The 27,630-nt window shown below is 37.1% G+C and overlaps 1 protein-coding gene across 3 annotated transcripts in view; it reads right to left on the reverse strand.

Annotated features, from left to right (window-relative positions):
- The window catches only part of ARID2 (AT-rich interaction domain 2), a 106,228-nt gene that overhangs the window by 22,338 nt on the left and 56,260 nt on the right, over nucleotides 1-27,630 (reverse strand). For 2 of the 3 annotated variants that reach the window (XM_052669130.1, XM_052669129.1), the window contains 12 exons: nucleotides 23,558-23,691; nucleotides 22,525-22,743; nucleotides 19,709-19,776; nucleotides 11,498-11,564; nucleotides 11,162-11,412; nucleotides 9,936-10,032; nucleotides 9,648-9,857; nucleotides 9,180-9,347; nucleotides 7,502-7,577; nucleotides 4,358-4,492; nucleotides 3,680-3,879; nucleotides 473-3,321 (listed from right to left, as the gene is read on the reverse strand). In XM_052669130.1, the coding sequence (XP_052525090.1) occupies nucleotides 473-3,321; nucleotides 3,680-3,879; nucleotides 4,358-4,492; nucleotides 7,502-7,577; nucleotides 9,180-9,347; nucleotides 9,648-9,857; nucleotides 9,936-10,032; nucleotides 11,162-11,412; nucleotides 11,498-11,564; nucleotides 19,709-19,776; nucleotides 22,525-22,743; nucleotides 23,558-23,691 (4,474 nt within the window). Of the gene's footprint in view, nucleotides 1-472; nucleotides 3,322-3,679; nucleotides 3,880-4,357; nucleotides 4,493-7,501; nucleotides 7,578-9,179; nucleotides 9,348-9,647; nucleotides 9,858-9,935; nucleotides 10,033-11,161; nucleotides 11,413-11,497; nucleotides 11,565-15,224; nucleotides 15,393-19,708; nucleotides 19,777-22,524; nucleotides 22,744-23,557; nucleotides 23,692-27,630 lie in introns of all 3 variants that reach the window. The other variant, XM_052669128.1, reaches the window with a different exon arrangement.

Here is a 27,630-nt window from a genome sequence, read left to right on the forward strand (position 1 = left end):
AGCAAGCCTTGCAAGATCACCCTTAAATACAAGAACTTCAACAAATTTTAGCAGGCCAGATGCAGCTGCAGTGATTAACAAACTATCTTGCAAAAAACATGTTTACTCCATATGCAGTAAGGACCAAGAACAAAACGCAGAACAACACTACTATTTTAACAAGACTGTACAATAAATCATCTTTGTTTTTTTAAACAGTAAATCCTTTAAGGAGGAAACTAGTGAGAGCAAGTTCTTTCCTTACTGTATATTATGAAGCTCCAGACCACTGTAAATACCACTATAGTCACTTATATCAAAAAGCATGCAAACTATTTGAACCTTAGTCTGTGAAAGAATGCAAACCATCATTTTCTGAATATTTTAAATTCCTTGCAAGATATCAACCGAGTTTACATTTTCACATATATTTCACAGCATTAAGTCATAATCAGAGTTGGAAAATAAACATAAAAAGTACACTGCAACATACCTGTGTGACCATGCTTTGTATATACGTGGTTGGCTGCTGCTGCTTTTGTTGAACAGCACTTTCTATTGCTACTTTCGCTACAGTGCTTGGATCCGCTCCAGCTGGCACAGCAACCATAGTTGCACTGCAACCAGCATTGTTGGGGTCACTGATTGTAACAATTCTAACTCCTACTTTATTTGGAATTCCTGGAACAGTTTCCCTGTCATTATCCTCTGCTGGTCTCTTTGCAATTTTGCATTCTGCTGTGCCATTAGTAGACCGAACTTCGGATGACAGGGTAGACTGGGACACTCTAGGTCCTGAGTGTGGAACTGCTATGATTTGATGCCCCTGTATAACAGAGGCTGTAGATTGTGGTGAGACAACTACACTTGGGCGTTGCTGAGGCACATCTGAATTCAAACTTGAAGCTAGAGGTCCATTAGGTAAATCAGTGTTGGTACCACTAAGTTGCTGGGTTAACAGTTTTGCAGCCTCTTGTGTACCGCTTACAACAGGTGAACTACTCAAAGTTAATACAGGCCCATTAGAAATTCTCTCCCCTTGATCACCTTTGGCAGTATCTTGCTGCGTGGCATCCAAATTCCCTTGTTGTTCCACTGAAGATATCTCACCATTTCCTACATGATTGGAAGTTTTGTGATTTGGAATGTTTTTGCTCAAATGAGAACCATCGCCTTTATCAAAATCACAGATTCCATTAACTAGGGGCTTCTTCAAATCACTTTTAATTTCCTGTGTGTCCATTTGTTCAAAGTTCTGCTTTCCAGGAGCTCCGTTCTCACCCATTTCTAATGATGGCCCATTACTGACTTGTGAGCACTGATTGGCCTCATTCTGAGTTTTCCCTGAGTTAGAAGGAGGTAGACTGGAGTCACTATACTTTCTCCCATTTAAAAGACTTCCCACCTGCATTTCATTTTCTTTTGCATCCCCATTGCTGGTGTTTGCAGCTCCTCTTCGGCAGGAAGGATTCTCCATTACTTCAATCTTACGTTCATGAATGTGTAAACCTGTTGCTTCCTTTGCTTCTTCCTCCTTTTGGCAAATTATTTTATCACCTTTGAATGGGGGAGCAGCAGTACACGGTGATTGTCCAGCTGAAGGTGCTTGAGTAGCTGGAAGCGTTTGCATCTGTAGCCCAACTCCTGTCTGAGCCCCACTCACTGCAATTCCAGCTGGAGCAATGATTTGAGTTGCATTTCCCTGACTCACAGTTGCAGTAGCAAAACTCGTATTTGGCACAACTGTTATCGTAACCTGGTTGCCAGTAGTCCCTTGGAAAATAGTTGCTGGGCTGTTTGAGATCAACTGACCTGGCAATATCTGCAAGTTAGAAATGGGTACTGTTTGTACTGCCCCTTGGGGCTGGACTGCACCCTGGACCAGCTGCTGTCCAACTAGCAGCTGCTGAGCTGAAGACTGCCCTTGTACTCCAAAACCTGGCGTTTGGTTATTGGCCATCTGATAAACCACCTGAGGGCTAGGAGCTCTTGCATTGTTAGGTGGAGGAATCTGCGGAGCTGGGAGTATAAGCTTCCCCCCTGGAGTTGAGGGGCCTCTTTTTGGAAGAAGTAATTGTTTTATCAGACTAGATTCACCAGAGTTAGGCTGGCCAACTCCTGTATTAGCTTGCGGGGACTGAACTTGCATTTGCATCGGCGGTTGTACCTGTTGCTGTGAAGATGCTGGTGAATGTTGCTGCTGCTGCTGCTGCTGCTGTCTCTTTACAGAAAGCATCTGGCTGACAGTAGGAGGGGGTCCTTGTGACTGAGAAGGGGTAGATGAAGATGACATAACTGTAGGGACTTGATTGTTTGTAACCGGACCTGGAGATGGTGAAGAAGATGGAGTAATGCTTGGCTGTCCAGTCAACTGAACAGTCTGACCAGGAGGAATAGAAGCTGGATTAGCAAGCACTATTTGGTGAATGGCTGGTGCATACGTTTGACCTTGCTGAGCTGGCTGGCTGACAATCACTACGCTTTGCTGGGATGCTGGTTGTGGTGGTTGCTGCTGTGTCTGCATCGGCTGCTGTACATTAGGTGGAACTTGCTGAGATGGCAGAGGCTTTGGTGCAATGTTCTGAAAGCCTACCCTAGAAGTTGGTGGGTTCTGGACGCCTGCAATTGCAACCACCTGCCCAGGTGCTACTTGGAAATTCTGAACAGTGGTGGCAGAAACAATGTTAGGTGCAGAGGTTGTGACATACTGCTGTGGTGCTATGATGACTGTATCTTGTTGCTGGTTAGCAGCAGAGGACTGCTGAGATGATGACTGCCCAGGTTGCGATGATGTGCTGATCAGCTGTTGGCCCTGTGAAACTGCTGAACTGCATGCTGGTATGTTTTGTACTCTGCCAAATATATGACCCTGAGGTACAGCTTGCTGAATTACTGTAACAGGAGTGCCTGAAGGTATCTGTCCTGGTACCACTGCATGCAGTGGAGACTGCTGTTGAATTACAGGTTGGTGGTGAAGCAACGTCTGAGAGCCAACAACAGCAACGGACGGCTGTGGTCCTGTACTGCTGTGATTTTGATTTGAAGCTTGTGGTGCTCCTCCTACAGAAATAGTAACAGGAACGCCAGACTGGGGAACAGAGCTCTGTATTACTGTGGCCTTCACAACTTCACCAGGTATTGGACCTTTATTCTGTATAACAGTCATTGGAGCATTTTGCTGCTGTGCATGAACAGTATTTTGTGGAATTCTAGAAACAGTCTGTGCCACAGTATGAACACCTTGAATTGGAAAAGACATCTGTGTTGCTGTCAAAGTTGAAGACTGGTTAATAGGGGTCCTTTGATAATGATTTCCTACGCTTTGTGGCCCGTGTGGGAGTCCTATTGGAATAAATAAGGTAAAAGTTTGAAAGCAAAAATTAGTTCAAAACAAAGAATTTTTAAAACCCCAAGGCTTGAATTTTTAATTCTACGTGTTTTCTCAGCTATATTGCATCTGAATAAATGATGCAGTGACAACGGCTTTTCTGCTGACTGACAAGTCTACGGGTGACAAGTCCAGTATTAGATCACATACAGTGCATACAGTAATACAGTTATTCAGAACTTCATTCATTAAAAGGAATAAAACCACACCGTCCCTAATTCCAACGCTTACAAACTATTTTGGGTAACTTTTAAAAAAAATTGTTCTCTGAGAATCAATGCAGAATACTCAATATTTAAATGATTAAAAAACCTGCTGGCGAAGGAGACGAAGACATGTCAGGAATTGAATCAACCCGAACAATTGGGGTAGACGAAGCTGGCTGCTGCTGATAGTACATCTGAATGGGAAGTGGTATAGCTCTCCTCTTCACTCCTACCACATGTATATGTGCTTGACCATTGTTAATCGGATCTTCTACTCTCTTCACTGTATGATTTGGAAAGACAGTTCTGCCAAACAGAACACAGATCAGTGTTAATGAACACAGTAACTTTACCCTCTTACAATGAGGGGCTTATTTTAAAAATATTAATCTAACCCTACTCTTACATGCACAGTAACTTCACCAGTGCCTGCATCTTTGCAATACAGCAGAATTGTCTGTAAGCTTCAGAGCATTCATCACAGGAGACCTGTGGCCAAACTGACATTGGCACAGACTTTGAACAAGTGAAAACTGCAGTATCTTCAAGAACTTTGTGAGAAAAGATTAAAAGGACTACAAGGACAGAAGCAAGTCTACTAAAGATACTGAAATAGGATGAAATCAAACTATAATCACATTTCAATTAAAATTCTAAAACTGCAGATCTTTCAAACCCAACTTAAAACCTCTTTTCTCAAAGAACTCTTAAGCTATGTGCTAACACTGCTAACACTGCATTACATACAACAGTTCCTTTTTTGCTGCACAAACTTTTCTCTTACCGCAGACATTTATAAAATCCAGTTGATGTTAGGATTCCACCTCGAGCTAATTTACTACACGTAGAGAGGTATTCAGAGTACATTTCTGCTCGAGAGATTGAGCAATCAAGATTCACCTCAAAATGGGCATTCAACCTGAAGATGAAAAAATGGACTATGAAGCAAAACACAGTGACAGTACAGCTGTTAAAACATTTCTCTTTGTATGAGAGAATTTTGAGACATGATAACATGAATAATAAAATTGCAATCTATTGTCTTGTCCAATGTCTGTTCCACACTTTTCACTTCTTATGATGTCTAAGATATCCAGTCAGTATACAACCAATACTTTACTTACATAGAAATATGTAAAACAGTCCCCATATATATGTGCCTTTTTTGTTGCACATTCAGAAGCAACAAAAAAATAAAGATAGGATTTGTTTAGTGACCTTTCCTCCCCAAAACCTTTACGCTTATTTATAATAACTCTTCTTTATCAAAAGATGGACTGCAGACTAGCTAATTCTCAATCAAATGTGTCTACGCTAAACCTACTGAACATTCGTGTAAAAACCAATTATACACGAATACGGTCTTAATTCAAAACACAAGAAAGAACGGAGGTAGAATAACCACCTCAATCTGTGATTCTAAGAGATGGGAAAGCAGGAGAAATGGGACTTGAACTCTGAAAGAGCATGCACATAAGACATATACTTATTCCAGGAGTCATGCACTAGGCAGGCATCATAAAATCCTTGAACAATCTATTCTGCCTGTCAATTTCTAGGGAAATTTCCAGAAGATTCTGTATCTCCTACACAAGAATCTGCACAGATGCACACGCTACCCAGGAAGCTGTGAGAGATGGGAGCAGTTTCTATCTGTAGATTTTATTAATTCAAGATCCATTATTCCAGCCCAGAGACATGCCAATAGATCATCTCCAGCAGTAAATGGACATAAGTAACTCTCTGCACAATTCTCTAATAGTGGGATCTGAACACAGGCTCAGACAGAACAAAAATATATTTAGGATGTCAGTATTCACTATGCGATGCCAGCACTTTAGAAAACTGCACTGCATTCTCCTTTGTAGAGCCTCATACTCCCCAAAGAGCTGAATGTTTCAAAGAGAAAAAAGCAAAGGATTGCATTCTTTAAATCATGTTCTCTCATAAACAGTGAAGTATAAACAGTGAAGTGCAAGTATAATGTCATTTCTCCTGCAGTTTAGTTACAATTTTATTACGACAAAAATTGAGATCACACTCTGTAATAGAAAGTCTAAGTAATAATTAAATCTGGCATATGAGACAAATGACTGTCCAGCTAGGAATATTCCATCAGGCTGACACACTGTCACTGGTACAAGCAGCAGACAGGTCAGGACTTACAATGGTGGAACGTGAACAGTGATTAGCACTTCCTGTCACATGCACTTATCTTACAAGAAGACTCATAGACCAGCTTAGCCTGGGTAGAATACATTCAGGAAGGTCAGCTTAAATACTTTTTTTTTCTGCTGCTTCCAAGAGATAACTTTCCTAACATCTAAAATTATAATTTGCTCATTTTCCAGTTTCTGTTAAAACATACAATGAAAATCTACCTGAATGCAAGACACTTCATGTCAGCACTGAGAAAAACACTTGCAAGGGGCTAGTTCTCTGTTCTAGATTTGAATTCTTTTAATTTTTCTTTTGTCAGCACAGATAATATTTAAGGAAGATTTTCAGATGTTATATTTTATTATTCACTGGCTCATGCCTATCACCGGAAGAAAATTAAGAACTAAATACTAGTACTGCTCATCACTAATAGCTGCAGAAGTGCACTGCATGCAGACTCTGAAACCAAGCAGACTTTCCAAATCTTCCTGATACTATGATACACTGTTCTTTCCATTACTTCTTGTCTTGAGATGGTACTGCACAGTTACATAATGGTAATACTGGTAATATACCAATAAAATTGGTAATAAGTACTTACCAATACTTATTTTGACAGCCAAAACTCATATTTTACAATCTATGCACAGTGCAAAATTCACCTTGCCTAAAACCTTACTTCTGCAAGCTAGATATCCCCAATGCTCTCTACACTTAAGAGAGAGAAAGCAGCAGAAGAAGGTAATCTGTAATCTTGCCAGAAATCAGCCAGATGAAGACACTTACTTTAACTACAGGGAAATCTCCCCATCAATAACTAAAAAGCAGTCTAGGAAACCATCTCTGAGTAGCTAAAAGCTAAAACCATGTAGATGCTAAGTTGAAGCGTGGTGATCCCAACTTCAGGCATTCTCTTTTAAATATTTAAAGATGAAATTTTCAGTCAATGAACGGATTGCAAACAACAGCACAAGAACAACATCACCTGACCAAGAAGAACCTTCAATGCTTCTCCCATAAAAACAATGTTTTGCTGGAAGTAAAAACACTAAGCTTTTACAAATAGTAACTACTTCATTTTGAAGGCCATTGTCTGATCAGTAACTGATCAGACAGAATCAACTGATGAACGCATGAAGTGTGGAGTAGAAGCAGAAGTCCAAAATGAAGTGGTTTATACAAGTATCTAGCACGTGAGATTTACATAAATTAAACATAGTTCAGAAAGATGATGCTCAGTCCACAGAAGAACCATAAGAACAGATTTCTTCTTAATATCTGACAAGCAGCCAACAGTGACAATATTAGATAAAAAATGAGAGAACTCAGAAGGGATGCTTTAATATTCCCTAGCCTGCTTGAGATTTACAACGATCACATGAGAGTTTTGCAAGGCCTAACTTTATAATTTCAGGATTACTTTCACATTGGTGCAGAAACATGGCAAAACATTACCTGATGAAAGTACTCGTGAAACACAAAATGCTGCTTTACAGCTTAATAAAGGTCAATGCAAGAGTTAAAAATCTAATCAAATTATACTCTAAGAGAGAATTTCAGTCTTCAACTGTCCAAGAATGAACGTGTCGGTTGAGTTGTTTTCTTTCATACTCCTTCAAAGCAAGGACAGAATGGCTTTACTTCATACTTTTCAGAAAAAGCAGTCAAACAATGAATAGAAGCAAGTCAGAACAATCTCTGACTCATGCATACAGACATTATTATTTTTCTTCTTCATTTAAATATTTGAACAGAATGATGCACTTACCACTGACATGCAAATTTCTCACTGTCTATTTCTACTATTCCGGGTGGTGGAGCAACATGTGGTGCTGTTCTAGAGGCTGTAGGGAAGGAAAAAAAGTATTTGCTGAATGAAGGAAATGACTTTCACTGCCATAACTTTCAATGGGACAGTTTCTCCTGTTTTTTGCAAGCAGGGTATTTCCAACTAAAGTAAGCTGCAGAGGTGGCATAAGGCACACTACAGACTTGCTCCAATTTACCAAAATTAAGCAGGTACTTTTCCAACTCCTAACCTGAGACAAGTTTAACGTAAAGAATTTGTTGCAACATCATATTGATTTCTTCACCTGTTTACTCTCCTCAGACATACTCTTTTCCAGCCACTTTCACTGAGGTATCTGAACATGCTCAAGAAACACAGGACACACAAGTTAGTACAAGGGCTGCTTCAAAAGTAGTGCCTTCTATTTTATTACGTTGGTCCACGAAGTCAGAAGCACTTGATGGTGGTATGGCAGTAGAGGTTGAACCTTCCCACCAATATCCTGCTACATTTTGTTGCAGTGTGACAGACGGCAGCAAAGGTGCTGACAAAATGGTGTCTGACATGGAAGCGCATATGAAGCACAGTTGTCACTGAATTCTTCCATGTGGAAAAAAGTAGTACACAGTGACATTCAACACTTGTGAACACGTATGTAGATCAAAAAGTGGATGCCAGCACAGCGAGGAGGTGGGTGGTGCATTTCAACAACAGTAACAGCGGCATGAAACACAAAACACATTCTGGATGGCCATGCAGATTTTTACGAGCGCAGGGTGCAGGCTCTTGTTCATCACCGGCAAAAAAGCATTACTAATGTTCCTAACTGTTGAAAAACAGGGTTTTGTAGCTCAGAATTTGCTCTATCAAATAGCGTTGCTGTGCTCTTCGTATTTGTTGTAGTTTTCCAGGAAATAAATAGAAGGCATTACTTTTGGAGCGATCTACATATCTGTCACATTTTTCTTCAGAATGAATGCCTCTGTTCCTCTTGTGTGAACCTGAGGCATGCTGCTTTTATTTACTCAGGTGCTTTTATTAATAAAAACAGAATGACATTTACGTGTTTTCCTGATTGACTAACAAATGCTGCGTCATCAACTTCAAAAGGACTAATATTTAACTCTAAAATAAGACTGCAGAATTTAATCCTTAAAATCTAATTAATAGATAAGGTCAATTAAGAAAACATTTTTCACGCTTTAAATAATGCAGTTAAAATTGGGTTCACATCACAAGGAGCTGTTTAGCAGCTTCAAAATAGACATTCCATATGCCTCTTATCTCTGTAATTCTCCCAAATAGTTTATGTTGCTGACCAATAGTATTCTGTATAAAATGCAATATAAAATAACTTGTTTCCATTATTTCCAGAGAACTAATCTAGAATAAATACTCTTTCAAATGAAAAAAGTTAAGAAGTGTGCATAATTTTTCAGTAAATTTTAGAAAGAGCAACTGAAATATATTAAGATTCTTTCTTTTTCACAACAGCTTTAGCTACCAAAACGTTCTATTTGCTTCCTGAACAAGCATCCAAAGAAAGACACCATATGCTTACTTACATAACCCAATCATAAACCTCCAAAAGACAGAAATCACATACGTCATATAGAAAACTCTGCAGCAAAGTATGTTCCTTTGTAGTGGTACTAACCTGCGATACCTGCTGCATGTGCCTGTGAAGAACCATGATCCATCATGGGTGGTCTGACATCAGGTACTCCTTGCTGGCTAACACACTGATGTTCAATGAGCTTAACAGCAGTAAGTGCATCAGGCCCAAACATTTGGATGTCCATAGAAACCAGACACACTAGCGTATCTGAAGTATTAAATGCAAAACCAAAAATAACATTAGGACAACACAAATGAGGCTAGGATTTTCTGATTTGCTTTCAAATTGTCTTGTGTTGAATGAAACCAAGCCTCTGTATGCTTCCGTAGATCTGTACTTAAGTTATTAATAGCATTTAAAAAAAATCTAGCTTCTGTAGTTACTAGCATAATTAATTCTTGCAAGCACAAAGAATTTTAATATTTTTAACCACTGAACTTGACCTTTTCTGAAGTCTTTCTTTCTATGTAAGTGAGAATAGTGTATTTTGTCTTGCTTCTCTCTTACCTATGCTCTTCTCTACTTTAGAAATCTTTGTGCAGGCTACTTCTCCCATTTCTGTGAGCATGTATAGCACCTCAAGTGCTGAGATTACAAGCAGCACATCTGGTAGTGTGAGATGACATATGATCTCCTTGTACGACTCTTGATCCACATATTCACAGATTAAGACACCATTATCTTCAGCCTTACAAAGATTTGCCAAGATTTCCATGCCTGAAAAACAAATACAAAACAGTTTAACAGCAATAATTGCAATTCTAGAATCACAACAAGAATAACTTGGTAACTTACCTCTCATTTTTAAAAATCTATCCCTTGACATGAGGCATTTTGTAACAGTGTGAAACATTAGATGAGTAGTTTTGAAATCAACAGGATCCAAGAGAAGCTGGAAAAGGAAAAAAAAAAAATAAATAAATCTATGACTAACACGATGCATATCATGCTACTAATTCAAATCCTTATTCAAATACATATTCCAAACTGTAAGATTGGAGAGTGTTTAAATGCAGCACAGCTATATAACACATATGTTTTCAATGTCCCTTTTTTTCTTTGTTTGTTTAACTTCAGTTAGCATTTTTAGTCCCCTCTTCCTTTCCTACTCTGAAGTAGCTGTCTAATTTATACTTTCGTAGGAATAACTAAAATAAGCTTATTTCTATAAAGTCTATGGTATACTCAAATATTTGAGCATCCAAAAAAAGAACAGAACTTGAATAAGAGGCATTCCTTACCAAAGGCTACCACCACAACCATTCATCCTTTTTCTATCCAGTCCTACTTTTTGATCAGATCTCTCAAGACACTGAAACGTGTAACATTCTTTCTTATTCATGAGAAAATGGATACACAGTAAACAAAAATAGCTTTTTCAGACAGTAGACCAATCCTTCAAGCCTCATTCTCTGGTATCTAGCATTTTAAATTAAATTTACTGGTTTTATTTTAAAATAATACATTGCCTTAACATATCTACTTGTAAAATCTGTATGATTTATGTGCACAATGATGACAGACTGGAACAGCATATTTTATTACTTTCAAGTCTCTCTGGAAAGAAAAGGATGTCTCACATCATTCAGGCAGTCCATCCAGGGCCGTATGACTATCATACCAGTGTGCACTAAACACGGCATAAAAACCCCCACCACCTCCTTTCCCAAATATATGACTTTTAATTTATAACTGAAGGAAGTACAAAGCAAATGAGCAAGGGCACAGTATGCAGAAAGTAACTGATTTTTCTCCTCCCATCTGTAAAACTGAACTGAAAATCATGCAGTATGAACTTCCTGCATATCCCCATATCATCATTCTTCTCCACACGAGTCCATTTAAACAAACCAATACACACAACCTGTATTTTACTTTGGGCTGTTTGCTATTTTCAGATTAAGAGAATGATTTATTTACTATTTCATTCAGTGATAGAGGAAGAGCGATTTATTTAATTAACACTGAAGTAAAGCCTTTATCAAACAATATTTTAATTATTCTGTTTGGAAGAACATTACCTCTGCTGCAATATTTCCCAGCGTGTCAAGCCCCAACTGCCGCAGAGAAATAAAATGACTATGAGCAGAGAGTAGCAGGAACCGAAGACAAGTACGATTAGCTGCCAGAAGTTTAACATTTCCCTCTTCAAAAGAAAGATTACGTAAAATCACTGCAATCTGCAGGACCCGCTGCCCTTCGATATCATTAATGCCCAGTTTGCGAGGTGGATGAAATAAGGATTCCCAAATCCAATCTTCTGATGGAATATCTGCAGAGGAAATAGATTTATTTTAATCCTTCCTTTCCTATGTTTACAAACACACACGTATGTGATTTTAGTCAAGATTTCTCACCTTGAGATTTGCTTCTGTCAGAAATTAGGTCACGTACTTCAATATCCTCAACAATATCCCTCCAAAACTGAAGAAAAAATTAGAAATACACTTAATTTTTAGTGGATTATATTTCTTGAAATACTATTTTTATTCCCAGCACTTTAAAATACTTTTGAATGGGAGAAAGTTTACTCTGTAAAAATCCCCCAGTACCTTGAGTCTTAACTTATCTAACAATAACACAACTTTTCACTCATGGAATGATACAAGAGATGTTTAATAGCTTACATTTCAGAAACTCTTTCTTTTTCAAGCACCAGAAGTATGTGTTCATTTTGAACCAACTCTACCCTGGTCCTATATTGCTGATACACATACTGAAACTACACGGATAGTTTTCCACAAAAAAATTAGAAATTCAGCAGTAAGTGGGGAAAAAAGCAGAATACATTTTTGTTCACTTCCTACAAGCAGTGAAGTCCTAAGGAAGATGACCCTGAGTTTCAGTAAATCTTAGCTCCTGCCACGAGTCCAGCACTTAGGATCTCTGTCTGGACAGACACGTTAAATCTCCTATGTTTTTTCCACATCACCTTAAATCCATGAAACAACAACCACCATCGCCTCACCACCAGCCTTATTCATAAAGCAAATCAGAATGTTTCAGCAGACTAGAATTCAAACTGCTCTACAGATAGATGGCCAATCTGGAAATGGTTATGTTGCTACAACTGCTGAAGTAACAATCACTCAAGGGATCAAGTTTGCAAGCTAGTAAAAACATACACTCTAATATATACTAATACAAATATATATCTATATATATTCTAATATATTTGTTTCAATAAAAATATACACTTTCCTATGACTAATGTATATATTCCTGACTCACTAATGAAATACAGCTACTCTACTAGCCATGAAAACAGAATAAAAGCACATATAAATCTCGATTAAAAGGAAAGGATGGTACGTCCAGCCAAGCAGCAGAAATCATGCTATGCAAATGTAATTACTAAATTACAGCACTCATACCAAGCTGACACTGTTATCTTCTTGAAAAAAACCAGAATACTAAGATTTTCTAAATTGGAAAGAATTTTATTTTCCACCACAATGCCAGTAAACAACATCCAAATGCTGTTTAGTAAAGAGGGCTGCTTGCACAGAAAGGATTATTACCTCATTTTAGTAAAGACAAGAACAGCCACATAAAGTCTAACTTCTCATCACTGTGACAACACATTTTTCAAGTTAATTTTGAGGCTACCATGAAAACTGAAGGAAGACCAAGGCACAGAAGCAGTTTACTGAATGTACTTCATTTTGACCTGCCTTTCCTGAAACTTGTTCCATAAATGTTGCAAAGAGCACACAGAAGTCTATCTCCTGGAAATGCGTTGGTCAGTATCCTTTAGAATGCTTCCTTTTAGAAAAGACAATAAGCCTTCATATTCCACTGCTAAAGAAAAATCTTACAAGCTTTTGAAGATCAGTTGTTGTTTGATCAGTTAAGGATTTTATTTTATATGCTTTTTTTTTTTTAGGTGAGAGGCTGAAAGTCTTCATCTTTAACAAAAACCTATTTTGAAGTGGATGAAGTCAAACACTGTCATGTTGAGACTGTTATCACATGTTAAATGATAAAACAGCATAATGTTTTCAAAGCTAAAATTCTCCAATCTATTTTTTTGCCACTCAATACTTCAGCTCATAGTCCAAAACGTAACATTCAACAATCTCCAGAAATAAGAAGTCTCAAATGAGCAAATTTTTTGTCTACACGGCAAATCATAGAATGGTTCAGGTTGGAAGGGACCTTTAAGACCATGTAGTTCAACCTCCCCTGCTACAGGCAGGGACACCTTCCCCTATACCAGGTTGCTCAAAGCCCCTTCCAGCCTGGCCTTGAGTGCTTCCAGGAAGCGGCATCCACAGCCTCACAGGGCAACCTGTTCCAGTGTCTCACCACCCTCACAGTAAAGAACTTCTTTTGGATATCCAATCATCTTGGACACATTCTCAAAAGGATGGAAAACGGGGATATAAGCTTTTTGCAGATGAAGGCACAACAGGTGCTGCTGAAATTAAAGCCTCACAGTCCTAAATTCTCACCATCTCACCTAATATTTCACTACATGCTTGAACACCTGAAGAACTCTTCCATTCCTTAAGAAGCAGTCCATAAAATAATTCTAGCTGTCGGGTCAGATAACATTTCCCCCACTCCCAGAAAAGAAAAAGACACAGCTTCTTTGTGTAAGTTAAAATGAGAGAGATACCAAAGCACCAAAGAAAGTTTACCTACAGTTATTTAACTGTTACTCTGAACTGTTTCATTATATAGTCTGGTTGTGAACACAAGATGCTAACCACTCGAACTAGAGATTTTTGTGCCTCAGGATTACCTAGAACATACACATAAGCCTTGTTAGGTACTCAAAGCACACCAGAAGAACGTGTGCCCCACTGCCTCAGATCCTCCATATTCAAGAAATCTGGAGGTCTCTTAAAAGCTCTAAGGAGGAGAACCTGGAAGATTAGACGTGAACATACAGACAATATAACATTTATGAAGTATATGTTTTCTTCTTTCATGTTTATTTCTACATACATCACTGTGGATGATAATGCTCACACTCTTTTATCATATTCTCTTCAGCCTAGTCATAGAATCATAGACTCACAAGGTTGGAAACGACCTACAAGATCATCTAGTCCAACCGTCTCCTCACCACCATTGCCACCACAAGCACTAAACCACATCACACAGCACGTCGTCCAGATGCCTCTTGAACACTGCCAGAGACGGCGACTCCACCACCTCTCTGGGCAGCCATTCCAGTGCCTTATCACTCTCTGAGAGAAATTCACACAAATAAGGCAGAAGAGCTTGTTTATACATAGCATAAGGAAAAGAACCTAACGGATTCACCCGTGACAGCTGATGATGATTCATTACAGTGTTCAGGGAAATGCTATCACAACCAGAAGGTAGCAGTAAGTAATCCCTGGTTCTAGAACCAGTTGGGCTCTGGATTAGGAGAATATTCACTTCTTTTATTGATTAGTACAGAGACATGAATATTGGTCTGTTCAGACAGACACACACCAGTACATTCTTGGAGAAGATAAAAAAAATAAACAAAAACAAACTCATGAAACAACATTATGCTACATCTTCCATTCAAGAGGCCAGTAACTTAAACAGCTTAACGAGCCAGTAACATGTTAAAAAATTCAAGTACATAAGGTAAAACCTAGGACATCTGGTAATTAACATAGCAATCTCAGAGATGGACAGCTAACTGTAGAAGGGACAGGATTTCCCAGGACTATAGTCATTGACAAGCATTTTGCAACAAGTCCTGGATGTACAGATGGAAGCTTGGTAGGTTTTAATCATCATTCTGAGCTCCAATACACCTGAAGGTTTCGCCCTAGATAGCTGCAATCTGCTCTTCTTTAATTACAAAAACCTTATTAAAAAAAAACCCAAAACAACATAGAAGAATAAAAAAGCATATAAACAAAGAATAACATCTTGTTCTCAAAGTTATCCTCTGGAATACTTGTGAAATACAGATATTTCCATACCTAAGACAGACCTTTACATTGGAATCAAGTGTCCTGCTAGTATATGATTAGGGGGGAAAAAGAAAAAAAGAAAAGAAAAGAAAAAAAAAAAGAAACCGCCCTTCCTCTAACGCACTAGGGTTACCTCAGTGTTTGCCATCTTGTATACCTGAGTAAAGGTGTTGAGACATCTTAAGTTCAGAGTGAGATTGCAGCCTCTATTCCTTCTCTTTACACGGGAAGAGGGTCCTAAATCACCTTTTTTGGATTTAAGCAGACTGGCTTGATTGCTCTCAGTCCATTCAACATTTGTTTCCTGCCTAAGCAGGAAAGATCCCTGAAAAGAATGGGGGGGAGCAGAGAATGACAAGGTGGAAAATAGAATTACATGATCTACATACAATGTTTGAGATCCACCTGTGAGAAAAGAACAAGACAAAACATGCCAGCTTTTTTATTCTCCTAAAGGCAAAAGTGGAAAAGGATGGGTTAGGTCAAGCTGTCTGGGCGCTCATTTAAAAAAAATATGGAGGCAAGAAAGCAAGCATCATAGGTTTTTCTTCCCTACTACAAACTACGGATAGTTGCAGTTTGATACTACAGATAAACAGAAATGAACAGAAAGGAAGCACAAGTGTAGCTCTTTTCAACATTTATTCCTATATTTTAGTTTGTTATATAATTTGAATATAAAGCTAAAACTTGGAAGCAAACAAGTAATGCTTGCCTATGGGACAGCCCCCGATGGTAAGAGATAATGGCCAAGAGTTAAGGAACTTGATTCACGTGCACCATCTGATTACTGTCAATAGACAAGTTCCTCTGGAAAAAGATGCACAAGATTACACAGAATTCAGTGAAAATCAGATTAAATTTCTGTTCACAATAAACAATGGACATTTGAGCCCACAAATCATGTAATGTAGCAGCAATCGTGACTACTTATTCTCCAAGAAAAATAGTAGGGCAAGTGGAGCCAAGTCTGTGCTTAACAGCTTGATGGATCACTAAGAGAGAGAGGAGACATTTGAAAAGTCTTTCAGGCATTTGCATGTGGAATGATCTCTCTCTTTCTGCACATCATATGAGTCAGACTCAAAGAATAAATGCACAGTACGTTAAACTTATAAGAAGAGAGCTGGACAACAAAATAACAACTTAATAAAAAAAGAAGAAGAAGAAAACTGGAGAACTAAAGCATTTTGCAAAGCAATAAAGAAAGCACAAAAATTGCATGAGAACAAACTTTGGAATTCCACAGCCAAGAACTCTAAGAACTTAAATAAGGACAAGGTTTTATTCCAAACAACTGGAGATTTAAGCTTAATGGCAGGAACGGGAAACCTCAAAAGGAGCAAAAGCAACAAACTAACACAGCTATAAAGGAAAACAGAAGGCATAATTAAAATGATATTCAAACTCTGACAATTAATGGAACAGAGACTGAAGTATGTATTCATGTTCAAGATTTTGATTTAGTTTAGAGGGAAGCACTGTACAAAGGAGAATAAATAATACATAAAACTAAAAATTAAAAAAAAAAACTAAAATTATAAAAAAAATTGTTTGGAAAACTTGTAATGCAGGGAGGATTGGTAAAAAAAAAAGAAAAAAGAATGGATTCTCAGGAAGGTTAGCATTAAATAAAGAAATACACCACTTTTCATCTTTACCTTCAACAGGACTATTAGTGGTGTCAGAGGATACAACTAAAGATGCATATCCCTTTGTCTGTATGATGTTATCAGACTGTTATCAGCAGACTGTTCTGAAAAATTCATGATGCTACTGACCATTTACAAAGCTTCACAAATGACAGCTTACCAGGAATTACAAAAAATGAAGTCATTATATATAGGAAAGAGAAAAAAGAGCAGCAGCAATAAAACATCGAACACACAGATATTTCTATTTGCTCCTAAAATGCTGTCTAAAGAAAAAGACAGATAAAATTTCATCTTTTTTTGAACAGTATTTTAAAAATACTAGTATGATTAAGAGAGCAAAGGCTAAAGTTTATTCTAAGCAAGTGTTAAATTGTTCTAAAAGCCATTTGAGAAATTTTTAATACATAATTCTATAATTACGCAAGCACACAAAGATGTTGGAGTGCAGAAACTAAAACCTCCTGCAATCCAAAGTTTGATGTTTATGTTTATATATTATAATAATAAGCAGCAGCACCTTAGGAAAAAAGTTAATTCAGTAATTGTAGCTAGACAGATGACACATGAAATGTTCTAAACATCAGATCACTTGTATTTTTGTACATTCCATTTGAAAAGCTATTTTCAGCTGAGCTCAGTTTGTTTCTGTTTTTGTTTTTTTTTGCATAAAATGGACATACCAACACTTACATTAACATTCATTTACCAACAACACAAATTACCAATTTCTCTATGAATCCTGAATTTAACCCTAAGAATAATTTTCACAAGTTCCAAGACTTCCAGAATTTCTCTGCAAAACAAAACCAAAAACCCAGACTCCAACAAATGAAAAAACCACTGATGCCTGAGGGTAACGTTTACAAGCTCAACAGAATTTCTGTCAAAATAATTCCAATTAGCTTGGAATTTATACATTTGAGAAACATCTCTTCCCCCTACTTTCTATTCATCTCTACCCTTTCTATGTTCATGCTATCACAATGCTTTTAATTCATAATTCTCCACTTTTCTTCTCCTCCCTAAGAATTCTTTTTTGTTTTCATTTTTACAGAAAATTCTAATTTGCTGCCATTGCAGTAGAGAAACAAACTGGAACGATGACTACAAAACCAAAAGAACTGGCAGTAAAACAGAAGCAAGCTGACAAGAATTGTAAAAAAGGTAATGTGAACAGTGAAAGGAGGGAGCACACACTCACCAACCACTCTATTAACCTTAAAGGTATAAAAAGCAAATGCATTATATCTACCCTGCCCATCAAATATCTCCATTCCATGTCGGGAAGTTCCCATCATGCTTTCTGTTTTCTGTTTTAATACATTCACAGCTGCAGTACAAAATAAAGGACTTCCCGCAGTGGGGTGAAACAAATGCTTAAAGTGAGAGGTCATGAAAAATGTGTATCCTTGGCATTAGAGATATTTTTAGATGTGCTGGTACGTTTCTAACGTGCTTTCAGAAGTCTTTCACTAGAGTGATACTATGCATATGTTGAATGCTCAAGAATAAACCTTGGAGAGTACCCAAGTTTGATGTTAGTAAATTTTACTGCAGCTACAGTGGTTCTACTTAACACTCTCGTTAAAAATGTTTATCAGAACCATCTGCCTTTATCTGTCACAATTACTTAAATTTATATAATTAACGTACATACATTAAATTAGAATTCCACGTGGTTTTAAATGTTTACAGACCTAAATGTAGTACTTGTTGCTGCTCTGGATCAGCAACAGTCTGTGACAGCTTAGGGTGAAGTCAAAACAGAAGTGCTAAGTGCTTAAAAAACAAACACACAAACAAAACCACAACCTAAGGTATTTCAGACATAGTTCTCAGTGGAAAAGGAAACAAATATCTTAATATAAGTAAGAAAATAAGAAGCATTATTTTCCACATTTCAGCACACTTAAACCATGTTTTCAAGTTATACACTAACAAAAACTAAAGCTTACCTTTTTTCTTTGGTTAACTTGATTTAGGAAATAATTCTTGGGGGATCTATTCATTGACATTTCAACAATATTTATTGTTTAACTAACCCTATGGTAGTCCAGCTTTTCCCAAAATTGAGTTACATAAAAATGAAACAGAAGACAAATGGCAAGAGCTCCTAACAAATATTTCTTTACATAAAGACATTGGCAAGACACTTAAATACATGAAAAGATTACGAAATTGAGCAGAAAACTGTCTCCCAACCTGTATATAACTCAGCAGCTCACTTTTTCATATTTTCATGTAATAAAAGCCATAAACTAGCAAAACACACTTTAACCTGGCTTTCTTCTACTTTAGTCACACAAATTTTCACCTGAAATTCTGTCTGAGGAAGTTGCTGTGCATCGCAGTAACTACGCTGAAATGTCAAATCTCTTTCAACTACAGTACATTGCAGGCTCTCACTCACCTCAAAACGTTCATCTAGAATAAGGAGCAAGCATTTACACAAAGCAACTTCTTTTATATTTTTAACCTCATTTCATTACTAATGCAGCACATCATGCCCTCTAGCGGAAAGACAAAAATGTCTTGTGCAAAAACACTAACTGAAACAAGCACACTTTCCTAACTGAATTAAATTTGCCTTATCTTCTTTCTGTTACGGTTCCTGTTTTCACAATTCAGAATGTTGCTGTGTGTTTGTTTCTGTTGCTTTTTCTTTTTACTGATCACGGCAGTTTTAAATATTACCTTTTTCTTTTTTTTTCTGCTAAATATGTTGGATAGGTTTTCTCTTCACATATTAGCTCTTAGGAATTGAAACATGGAACTTCTTTATCCATTTACCTGCACCTACCTTCTACTTTTCTTCACGCTTATCCCAACATTTTATGACAACTGTGACTTTACTGTATTTAAATGAAAGGAATGAAGTTGAGTAATTCAAGATACACATCCTGGTACACCTTATTTTTTCTTTTTTTAAAAGGGATTTGAGACCCACCATATGCGGTTTAAAATAATTTAATATTCTTAAAATTACCTTAACAAAATCTCTATCAGTTTTCTCCTTCCATTCTTCTCCAAATACAGCAGAAAACGATCCTAAAGCTTTAAGCATAAAAAGCAGAATTCAGTATTAAAATAAAAAAGATTTGAACATTTTAACTTTTTTGCTAATCCACAAACCAAATAAAGATTCAACAACACTACAGGCTATTCTAGCATCTCATTTTCCTTCAAAGAATCCTGTACTAAATCGGATAAACCTGAAATTTCTCCAGTGATTTAATTAACTTCTACTGCAGTTTTATAGTTTAAACAGAGAATTACCAGAAGAAGTGACTGGTTTATGAATTTCAAAATAAATAAATAAAAATCATGGGAAAATTCTCCTTAGCTCTCTTAAAGAAGGCAAGTGTTCAGTTTTCAACCTCACACAAACAACTATTTTCCATGTGCCCAGTATAAGCTGTAAACACTATTTCAGCACTCAAGCAAATTCCCACAATTGTTTTCTGAAAAGCAGAACAGTAGCACTGAAAGTTTGACAGCACTCAGTTGAAAGCCACTATTTAACCAGGAAGCCTAATCAGTGCTCTTGGACGTTTAATGGAGTCAGTACCACAGATTTTCTAACCATCACCGCTTGCAAGTAGCAGATAAGATTCAGTCTCTATAAAACTAAGCTTTGTCTTGCAATATTCTGTAATAAACTAATGGCAAGTAATGCCACACTTTTTATTTATTTATTTATTTTACATTTTGGTTTGTAATATTTCAATGTTTAGGGCAAAACTTAACAGATCTCATTTCCAACACTTATTTCAGCTTCTACAGAACTCAAACCAGGGCTTTATGCAGCATTTCATAGCACAGATACTACATAAACACCTCAAGCCTCTGGGACTGTCCTACTACATGCAGTACAACTGTCAACAAACTACTGAAGGGTCAGAGAAGGAGCTGAAAACATATTTTTCTTGTTTCCTAGAAACACTGCATTATAAATATTATCATCATTCTTAACACCTTAATTATAGACAAGCCAAGTCTAAAACCCACACTCATTTCAAATAAAATTAACCAGCCATCATTTATACCTGAAATTACTGTGACAGTATTTTCATAGTTTGCTATTACAGATTTCGTTTAATCACATAACTTGGCAATTTACCTTTAATATTTATAACATAAAAGCTTCATGCTTAGAAGTATGTAAACATCACCCTTCATTTCTCCAGTTTGTCTTAAACAGTCTGGGACTGCTGGGACACTCAGAAGATGTCATCTCTAGAGGCATCAGGTAAAATAAAAATGAAGCTTTCTCCACAGGGAAAGAAAAGAGTAAGCCTCATTCTATTCTTGCCACTCCTCATGACTACTGTCACTCAAATATTTTTCAACGTAAGCAGTAGAAGCACAGGCCAGCTATGGACAAGCCTGTGCTCAGATTCCAATGTAAGAGCCTGAGAAAACACTGCCTACCTTTGCAAAGTCCAAGAAATTGTGAAATCATAATACAAAATTTGATTATCGATTTCTAAATCCATCAATGGATCCACAATGAGTGACAGCAAACTCAAATCTAGAAAGCAAGCATCCTTGGAACTGTTAATGTAGAGGACTAAGTTTCTTTTTGCTTAGAAAGTTCCTGTAATTGGGCTAGACGAAGATACTGACAGACCAGTATCTAATTGATCTGAGCTGAACTGAAAGGCAGAGGCACAAGTCAGAAACATAGGGGAGAAGTCAGAAAACACTAACGCAGTACTGAGGGGAAAAAAAACCTACAGATCATTATGCAAAATTCTTCAAGATATTTAAAGATCTAAAAAAAAAAAAAAAAAATCAAACCAAAAATCAGAATACAGTGTCTAACATGGATTCTTCCACAGAATTTTAAAACTGAGTCTCTGACAAACCATATTTGTGCTTACATGTGCAAAGCATATTTACACTCAACAGATACATATGATCATCTGTAGTAGCAGATAAACATATTTAGCTAAAAAATGTTCATTTCATCTATTTACTATGGTAAAAAAAAACATTTTAAAAGTTACATAAAAACAGTAAATACTTCCTCCCCATCACTATGAGATAGGAGATATGCTTTTATGATTTTAGGATGGTTTAGGATAACCTTTTTTTTCCCATCTTCTTTTCTCCTTTCTACCCCCTTCCCTGGCAGAAAGACAGATAAGCAATTAACAAGGAACAACTTGTCATGGAAGCCACACAACATTTTGAACTGAAGAATTTTTTTCATGTATTTTTTGTATATTGAGGGAACAGACTATCTTTAAAAACTGAAGTGTTAATACATTAACTATTTCTTATCCTTCGAGATTTGTTTTCTGAATTCACTACACTTGAATATGATGAGCCAAGATAAGACCTTGGTGGGTCAGTTTTCAGAGCACTCTTTTTTAGTTTTTAATTTGTGACTGTCACTAGGAAAGAATTATGAAAAATCAGCACTGTCCTATGAATTCAGAAGAAAGCAGTAATGCACTACAAGTAATGGAAATCCAATGCTGCAAATGTGAGCTGCACCAATAAAAAGCTAATTCTCACTTTTCTTTATATTGTTAAATAACACTGCTTCAAATTATCCAACTTAAAAGAGTATTTGTAATGCTCCAAGTCTGATAAAAACAGTAATTGAGAAAGAGGTTAAAAAAATACCAAACAAACAAACAAAAAAACCCCTAGATATATTAAAAGAAAGAACAGGTACATTACAAAATAACAGGTATATTACAGGGTAACAAAGCACAAACAATTACTAAGGGTTGTGAAAAAAAGCAGTAAACAGGTATTGACTTTTCTGTTGCAAAAATGTCACATACTTACTGTCATCAAATACCCCAGCATTAGCAAGCAGTAACGTGATGATTTTAGGGTCCTTTTCAAGCTGCATGACATGCTTGCTTTCATTTGAAAGAAGAGTACATACATTAATTGCAAAATCCACTTCATTTGGGAGTCCAGATAACAGTGAAAGCACCAATTTATTATAATCATTTGGTGAGTTAAAGTCCATAGACAGCCCATAGCTTTGACGAAGGTAATCTAAATAAGAAAAAAAATTAAAACATTGTTTTCATAACTAAACTGATTAATATTCAAATGATATTTTGCCCAATATTTCTTTATGAGTGATATTTTTAAAAAATACTGTATTTCTAAAGTATTGCTTTTACAGTATTCAACTGACTTGCCCCATTTCCTTTGAATTTCAAAGATGTTACCTAATTGTGTACCATTCTAGTTAGATGTTAATGCCTTCAGAAACTCCAGAATGCAATATTCCAGTGTGATCTTCCAAAGAAAAGCTTTGAAAATGTGAACTTTAATTAAAGCAGAATAGAATTGTAATATAATATGAAGTTGCTTTCTATGCACCAAATTACCCACCCTTTACACACAGCCCATGAGATTTATCGTTTTTTTCTGTTTGTTTTCCAACAGTGACACTGCAGTCTATAATTTACAACCAAGTTGATTCAGGTTTCTTATGCATGAGCTTTATTCCTCAGATTTTAAAGCTTAAATAATCCTACGCTCAAACCCAGATACTTGGCTTTTTAGAGAAATGACTGAATCAATGCAAACAACATCTGTGACTTCTCAAGGTACGTTCTGTCTCAAGACAAATAACTTCAGTCCTGCTAATTCAAAGAAGAAACATTTGGAAATAAGTGTAATGGTTTATAGATTCTCATTCTATTGAGACTCACAGTGGAAAGTTTTTTGATGCATTAAATAAAGAAGCTGCGATTTGATGATTTTAGTATTATTATTTAAATGTATTTATACACTATTACTGTAGCTTGTTCTAAAATACAGGGAAAAAGAAGTTACAGAACAAATCTCAAAAATTTACCTGACACACTGTGTTGCTGGTAGTTATAGGAAGTTGGGATTGCACCAATGGGAAGTTGTGGCTTTGGATTGCCTGGTTGTACCTCCTCATCCTCCTCCCCAAAATGATGGACTTTTTCATACTTTTCTAGATAACTGGAATAAAATAAAACAAAAATAAAATAAAAATATTTTGAATATGCATAGCTAATCATTCTTATCTCTCAAGAACTGAACTGCCAAAGGAAACAAACTACGCAAACATGGAGATATACTGCAAATGGTAGTCAAACAATACAGAACAAAGTCATACTCAGACTGACAATAGATGATACAGAAAATGCAAGTATGTGAAATTTTGGCTTTAGGTATCAAATATCTTCATAAACCTCAGCAACAATTCATAACAATTTCAAACGACAGAATCACAGAACTGTAGGGGTTAGGAGGCACCTCTAGAGATTACTGAGTCCAACCCCCCTGCAAAGCAGGTTCCCTGTAGCAGGCTGCAAAGGTGGGCATCCAGGCGGGTCTTCAGTATCTCCAGAGAAGAATCCATAACCTGGGCAGCCTGTTCCGGTGCTCCATCACCCTCACTGTGAAGAAGTTCTTTCACATACTGGTGCAGAACTTCCAATGCTCCATTTTATGGCCGTTCACCCTTGTCCTGTCCCAACTGACCACTGATAAGAGGCTGACCATCTCTTTTCGGATCCCACACTTAATTAAGATATTTATGAAGATTAATAAGATCACCTCTGAGTCTTCTTTTCTCAAGGCTGAACAGAGCCAGTACAACCCACTGAGTTTTCTTGTGACTAAGCCCATTTTTGCAGAGTCAGTTTTTACTTTGCTATCCTACATAATTATTCTGTACAGTTTACCAATACCCTTACTGAGGTGAAGCCCAGAAAAACAGCTCCTTCCTTTCTTCTGACCTAAAGAAAAACAACGTACCAAATTCTATCTATTAGACAAGATGAAGAGTTAAGATTCACTGCAGGCAGTGATTCAAGGTCAGAAACTGAGCCACAGCTACAACTAATGACTATCAGAAATCCCTTTAAATCCTTTCAGAAAAATGCTGATATACTCTACACAGTGACAGATTATCCCAGAGAGGTCTGCAAGCACAGAAGCTACGTATACATCAAAAATCAAATAGCTAATCGGCTCAGTAAATTAATTATCTCAACTTAGTTATTCCAGCATTATAAACTGTGACTTTCCGAACATGCAACGTTCCAAAATATAAAGACAGTATGACCACAGTGGCCTTCATTTTACAGACATGTAGCTATGACATCTCTAATGAAATTATTCCAAAGTTGCCTACATTTGGAAGCTTTCAATGTGTTGAAAAACAACATCAAGCCAATTAAATTGTACTCAAAATGCTACTTAATCAGGAGATCATTCAAAACATTTATCTTCCTGTTTGTATATACTAAAAATATTTAACAAAAATAGGAGAAAAAAAAGCTTTTGATATAATTATTGTCAGTAGACACTGAAGCCCCTAATTTATAGTGAATCAGAATGATTTTAAGCATTTATTTGAAGAAAACAGTATTATTGATGACCTTCAGGGAGTATTTTGTGCACATTATTATTTCATGAAACAAAGTATCAGTTTCATAACCACGCTCTTAACATGTTAGCAAATTACAGAAGGAAGAAGAAAATTTCTGAGTTAGTAAGTTTTATATATACATATGTATATATATAGTTATACTATATATATATATATATATATATCACTGTACCCCACGCAAGTATGATTGGAGTCTCACTGGTGCCTACAACATTCAAAGTATATGTATGTTATCCTCAGGTGAACCACTGCTACATTGCCCTCTGTTAAAAAGTCCACAGCTTCACTGCACAACTATTTTTTTAGGGATTCAATAGAAAAGAAACTGCATTTAGTTACAGTTGCTTTTTCCTTTAAGCTAGAAATGATCATTTATGCTACTTATATCACATTTAAAATCTCAAAAAAATACACCCCTACAAAACTAAGTTGTTTACAACATTTTAAAACTTACAGGTCAATATTTCTCTACCCAAAGGTTTTTAAATCTAAATTCTATTTCTTTTCCACTTACTTCTTTCCCCTCTCATCCCACTTCTTTCCTTTCTCTTAAATCTGAAATCCAAAGATTAAGATCAAATGCAATTCATAAGATCTCTATGGCAAAAGGCAATCATAAGCAGATGAGTATCACTCATCAACTCCAAACAAACTGGAAAAAAATAGTTCATCTACACATATATTTTATTTCTGTTACAATAAAATGGTCATTTGGAGAGTCTAAAAACTAAGTAATTACATTACTCTGAGAACTTCCTAATCATTTGATGAAAATTGTTAATAAAAGCAGTTAACACTAGTAGTACTTACATATGCATAAATTACTTTAAACTGAAGCACCTGGAGGGTGGGGTCCAAAATGGCAATGCTCAACGCCATTGCAACTGAAACAGTAAATAAGCCAAGCCAACCAGAACAGTGCAACCATTCCTTGGCTGCTTCCCATGACACGAACCAGAAGGCCAGCAACTTTAAGGGTGCGTATAGCTGTGGGGGGCCCTTTCTGCATCCCCACAGAGAAACCTGCATCCTCTACTCCTGTTTTTTCTCTCTGAGTGCCTGTATAGCAATGCACGCAGCATGAGGAATAAACAAAAAGAATTAGTGTGCGGTCACAGGGCTATGATCTCACTGCCATCACAGAGGCATGGCTGGGACAACTCGCAAGACTGGAATGCTGTTATGGATGGCTATGTACTTTTTAGGATAGATCAGCAAGTCATGGCACTGAAGTTGCTCTTTATGTGAGAGAGCAGTTGGAATGTATCAGGCTCTGCATAAGAAGAATGATGAACAAGTGGAAAGCTTATGGGTGAGATTAGGGCCAGGCAAACAGGGGTAGCACACTGTGGGTGTTTACTACCAGCTGCCTGATCAGGAGGAGGAAGCTGATGAGGCTTCCCACACACAGCTGAAAATAGCCTCATGATGACAGGCACCGGTTCTCATGGGAGACTTCAATCACCCTGGTATTTTCTGGAGAAGCAATGCTGCCAGGCACATGTGGTCCAGAAGGTTCCTACAGTGTGTTGATGATAACTTTCTGACGCAGGAGGTGCAGGAGTCAATGAGGAGCAGCACGCTGTGGGAACCTGTTCTTACAAAGCACTGGTTAGGAATGTGAATGAAGACTGGGAGCACTCTTGGATGCAGCAAACATGAGACGGTGGAGTTGAGGATCTTACACAGAAGAAATTGGACTTTAGTAGAACCGTGACTTCTTCAGAGACCTACTTGGATGTGTCCCATGGATGAGAGTGCTGGCAGGCAAGTGGGCCCCAGAGAGCTGTTTGACATTCAAACATCACTACTTCCAAGACTGGTGCGTCCTGGAGAGTAAGAAATTGGGCAAAGGTGCCAGGAGACCCACATGGATAAGGAAGGAGCTCATGGAAAAACTCAAACAGAAGGAAAAAAAAATCTACAGAATGTGGAAATGAAGTCTGGGTACTTGAGTACAGAAATGTTGTCAGGACATGCAGGGATGCCACAAGGAAAACTAAGGCCCACCGGAAATTAAATCTGGTGAAGGAAGTCAAGGACAACAATAAAGGCTCTTTAAAATGTGTCAGTAGCAGAAGAATGACTGGGGAAAATGCAGGTCTGCTGCTGAGGTGGGTGCCCTTGTAACTGAGGACACTGAGACTGCAATGCCTTCTTTGCTTCATTTTAAAAATAGTGAATAAAGACATACTGTGAAATGTAACACATGAAGTGGCACAGCCAAGCTTTCAAGTGTACAGTCAGAAATGGTGCATAATATAATCTTCTGAGTCCCATGACATCATGTGCTCTAGAGCGCATCTGCACTGGTCTCTCAACATTCAACATGTAGCAATCCTAAGACAGACACAAAAATGTTTCCTGCAATCAAATGCTCATCTCCAATTCTGAAAGCTCAGTAACCACAACTTTAAATCATCTGAAATGTACCTTACTCCCTCAGTGACAGAATCATCTATTTAAAGCTCTTACTATATCAATCTATGTAGTGGACAGCA

Source organism: Tympanuchus pallidicinctus, unplaced genomic scaffold, assembly GCF_026119805.1.
Source record: "Tympanuchus pallidicinctus isolate F22 unplaced genomic scaffold, pur_lepc_1.0 scaffold8, whole genome shotgun sequence".
NCBI classification, from domain to species: Eukaryota; Metazoa; Chordata; class Aves; order Galliformes; family Phasianidae; genus Tympanuchus; species Tympanuchus pallidicinctus.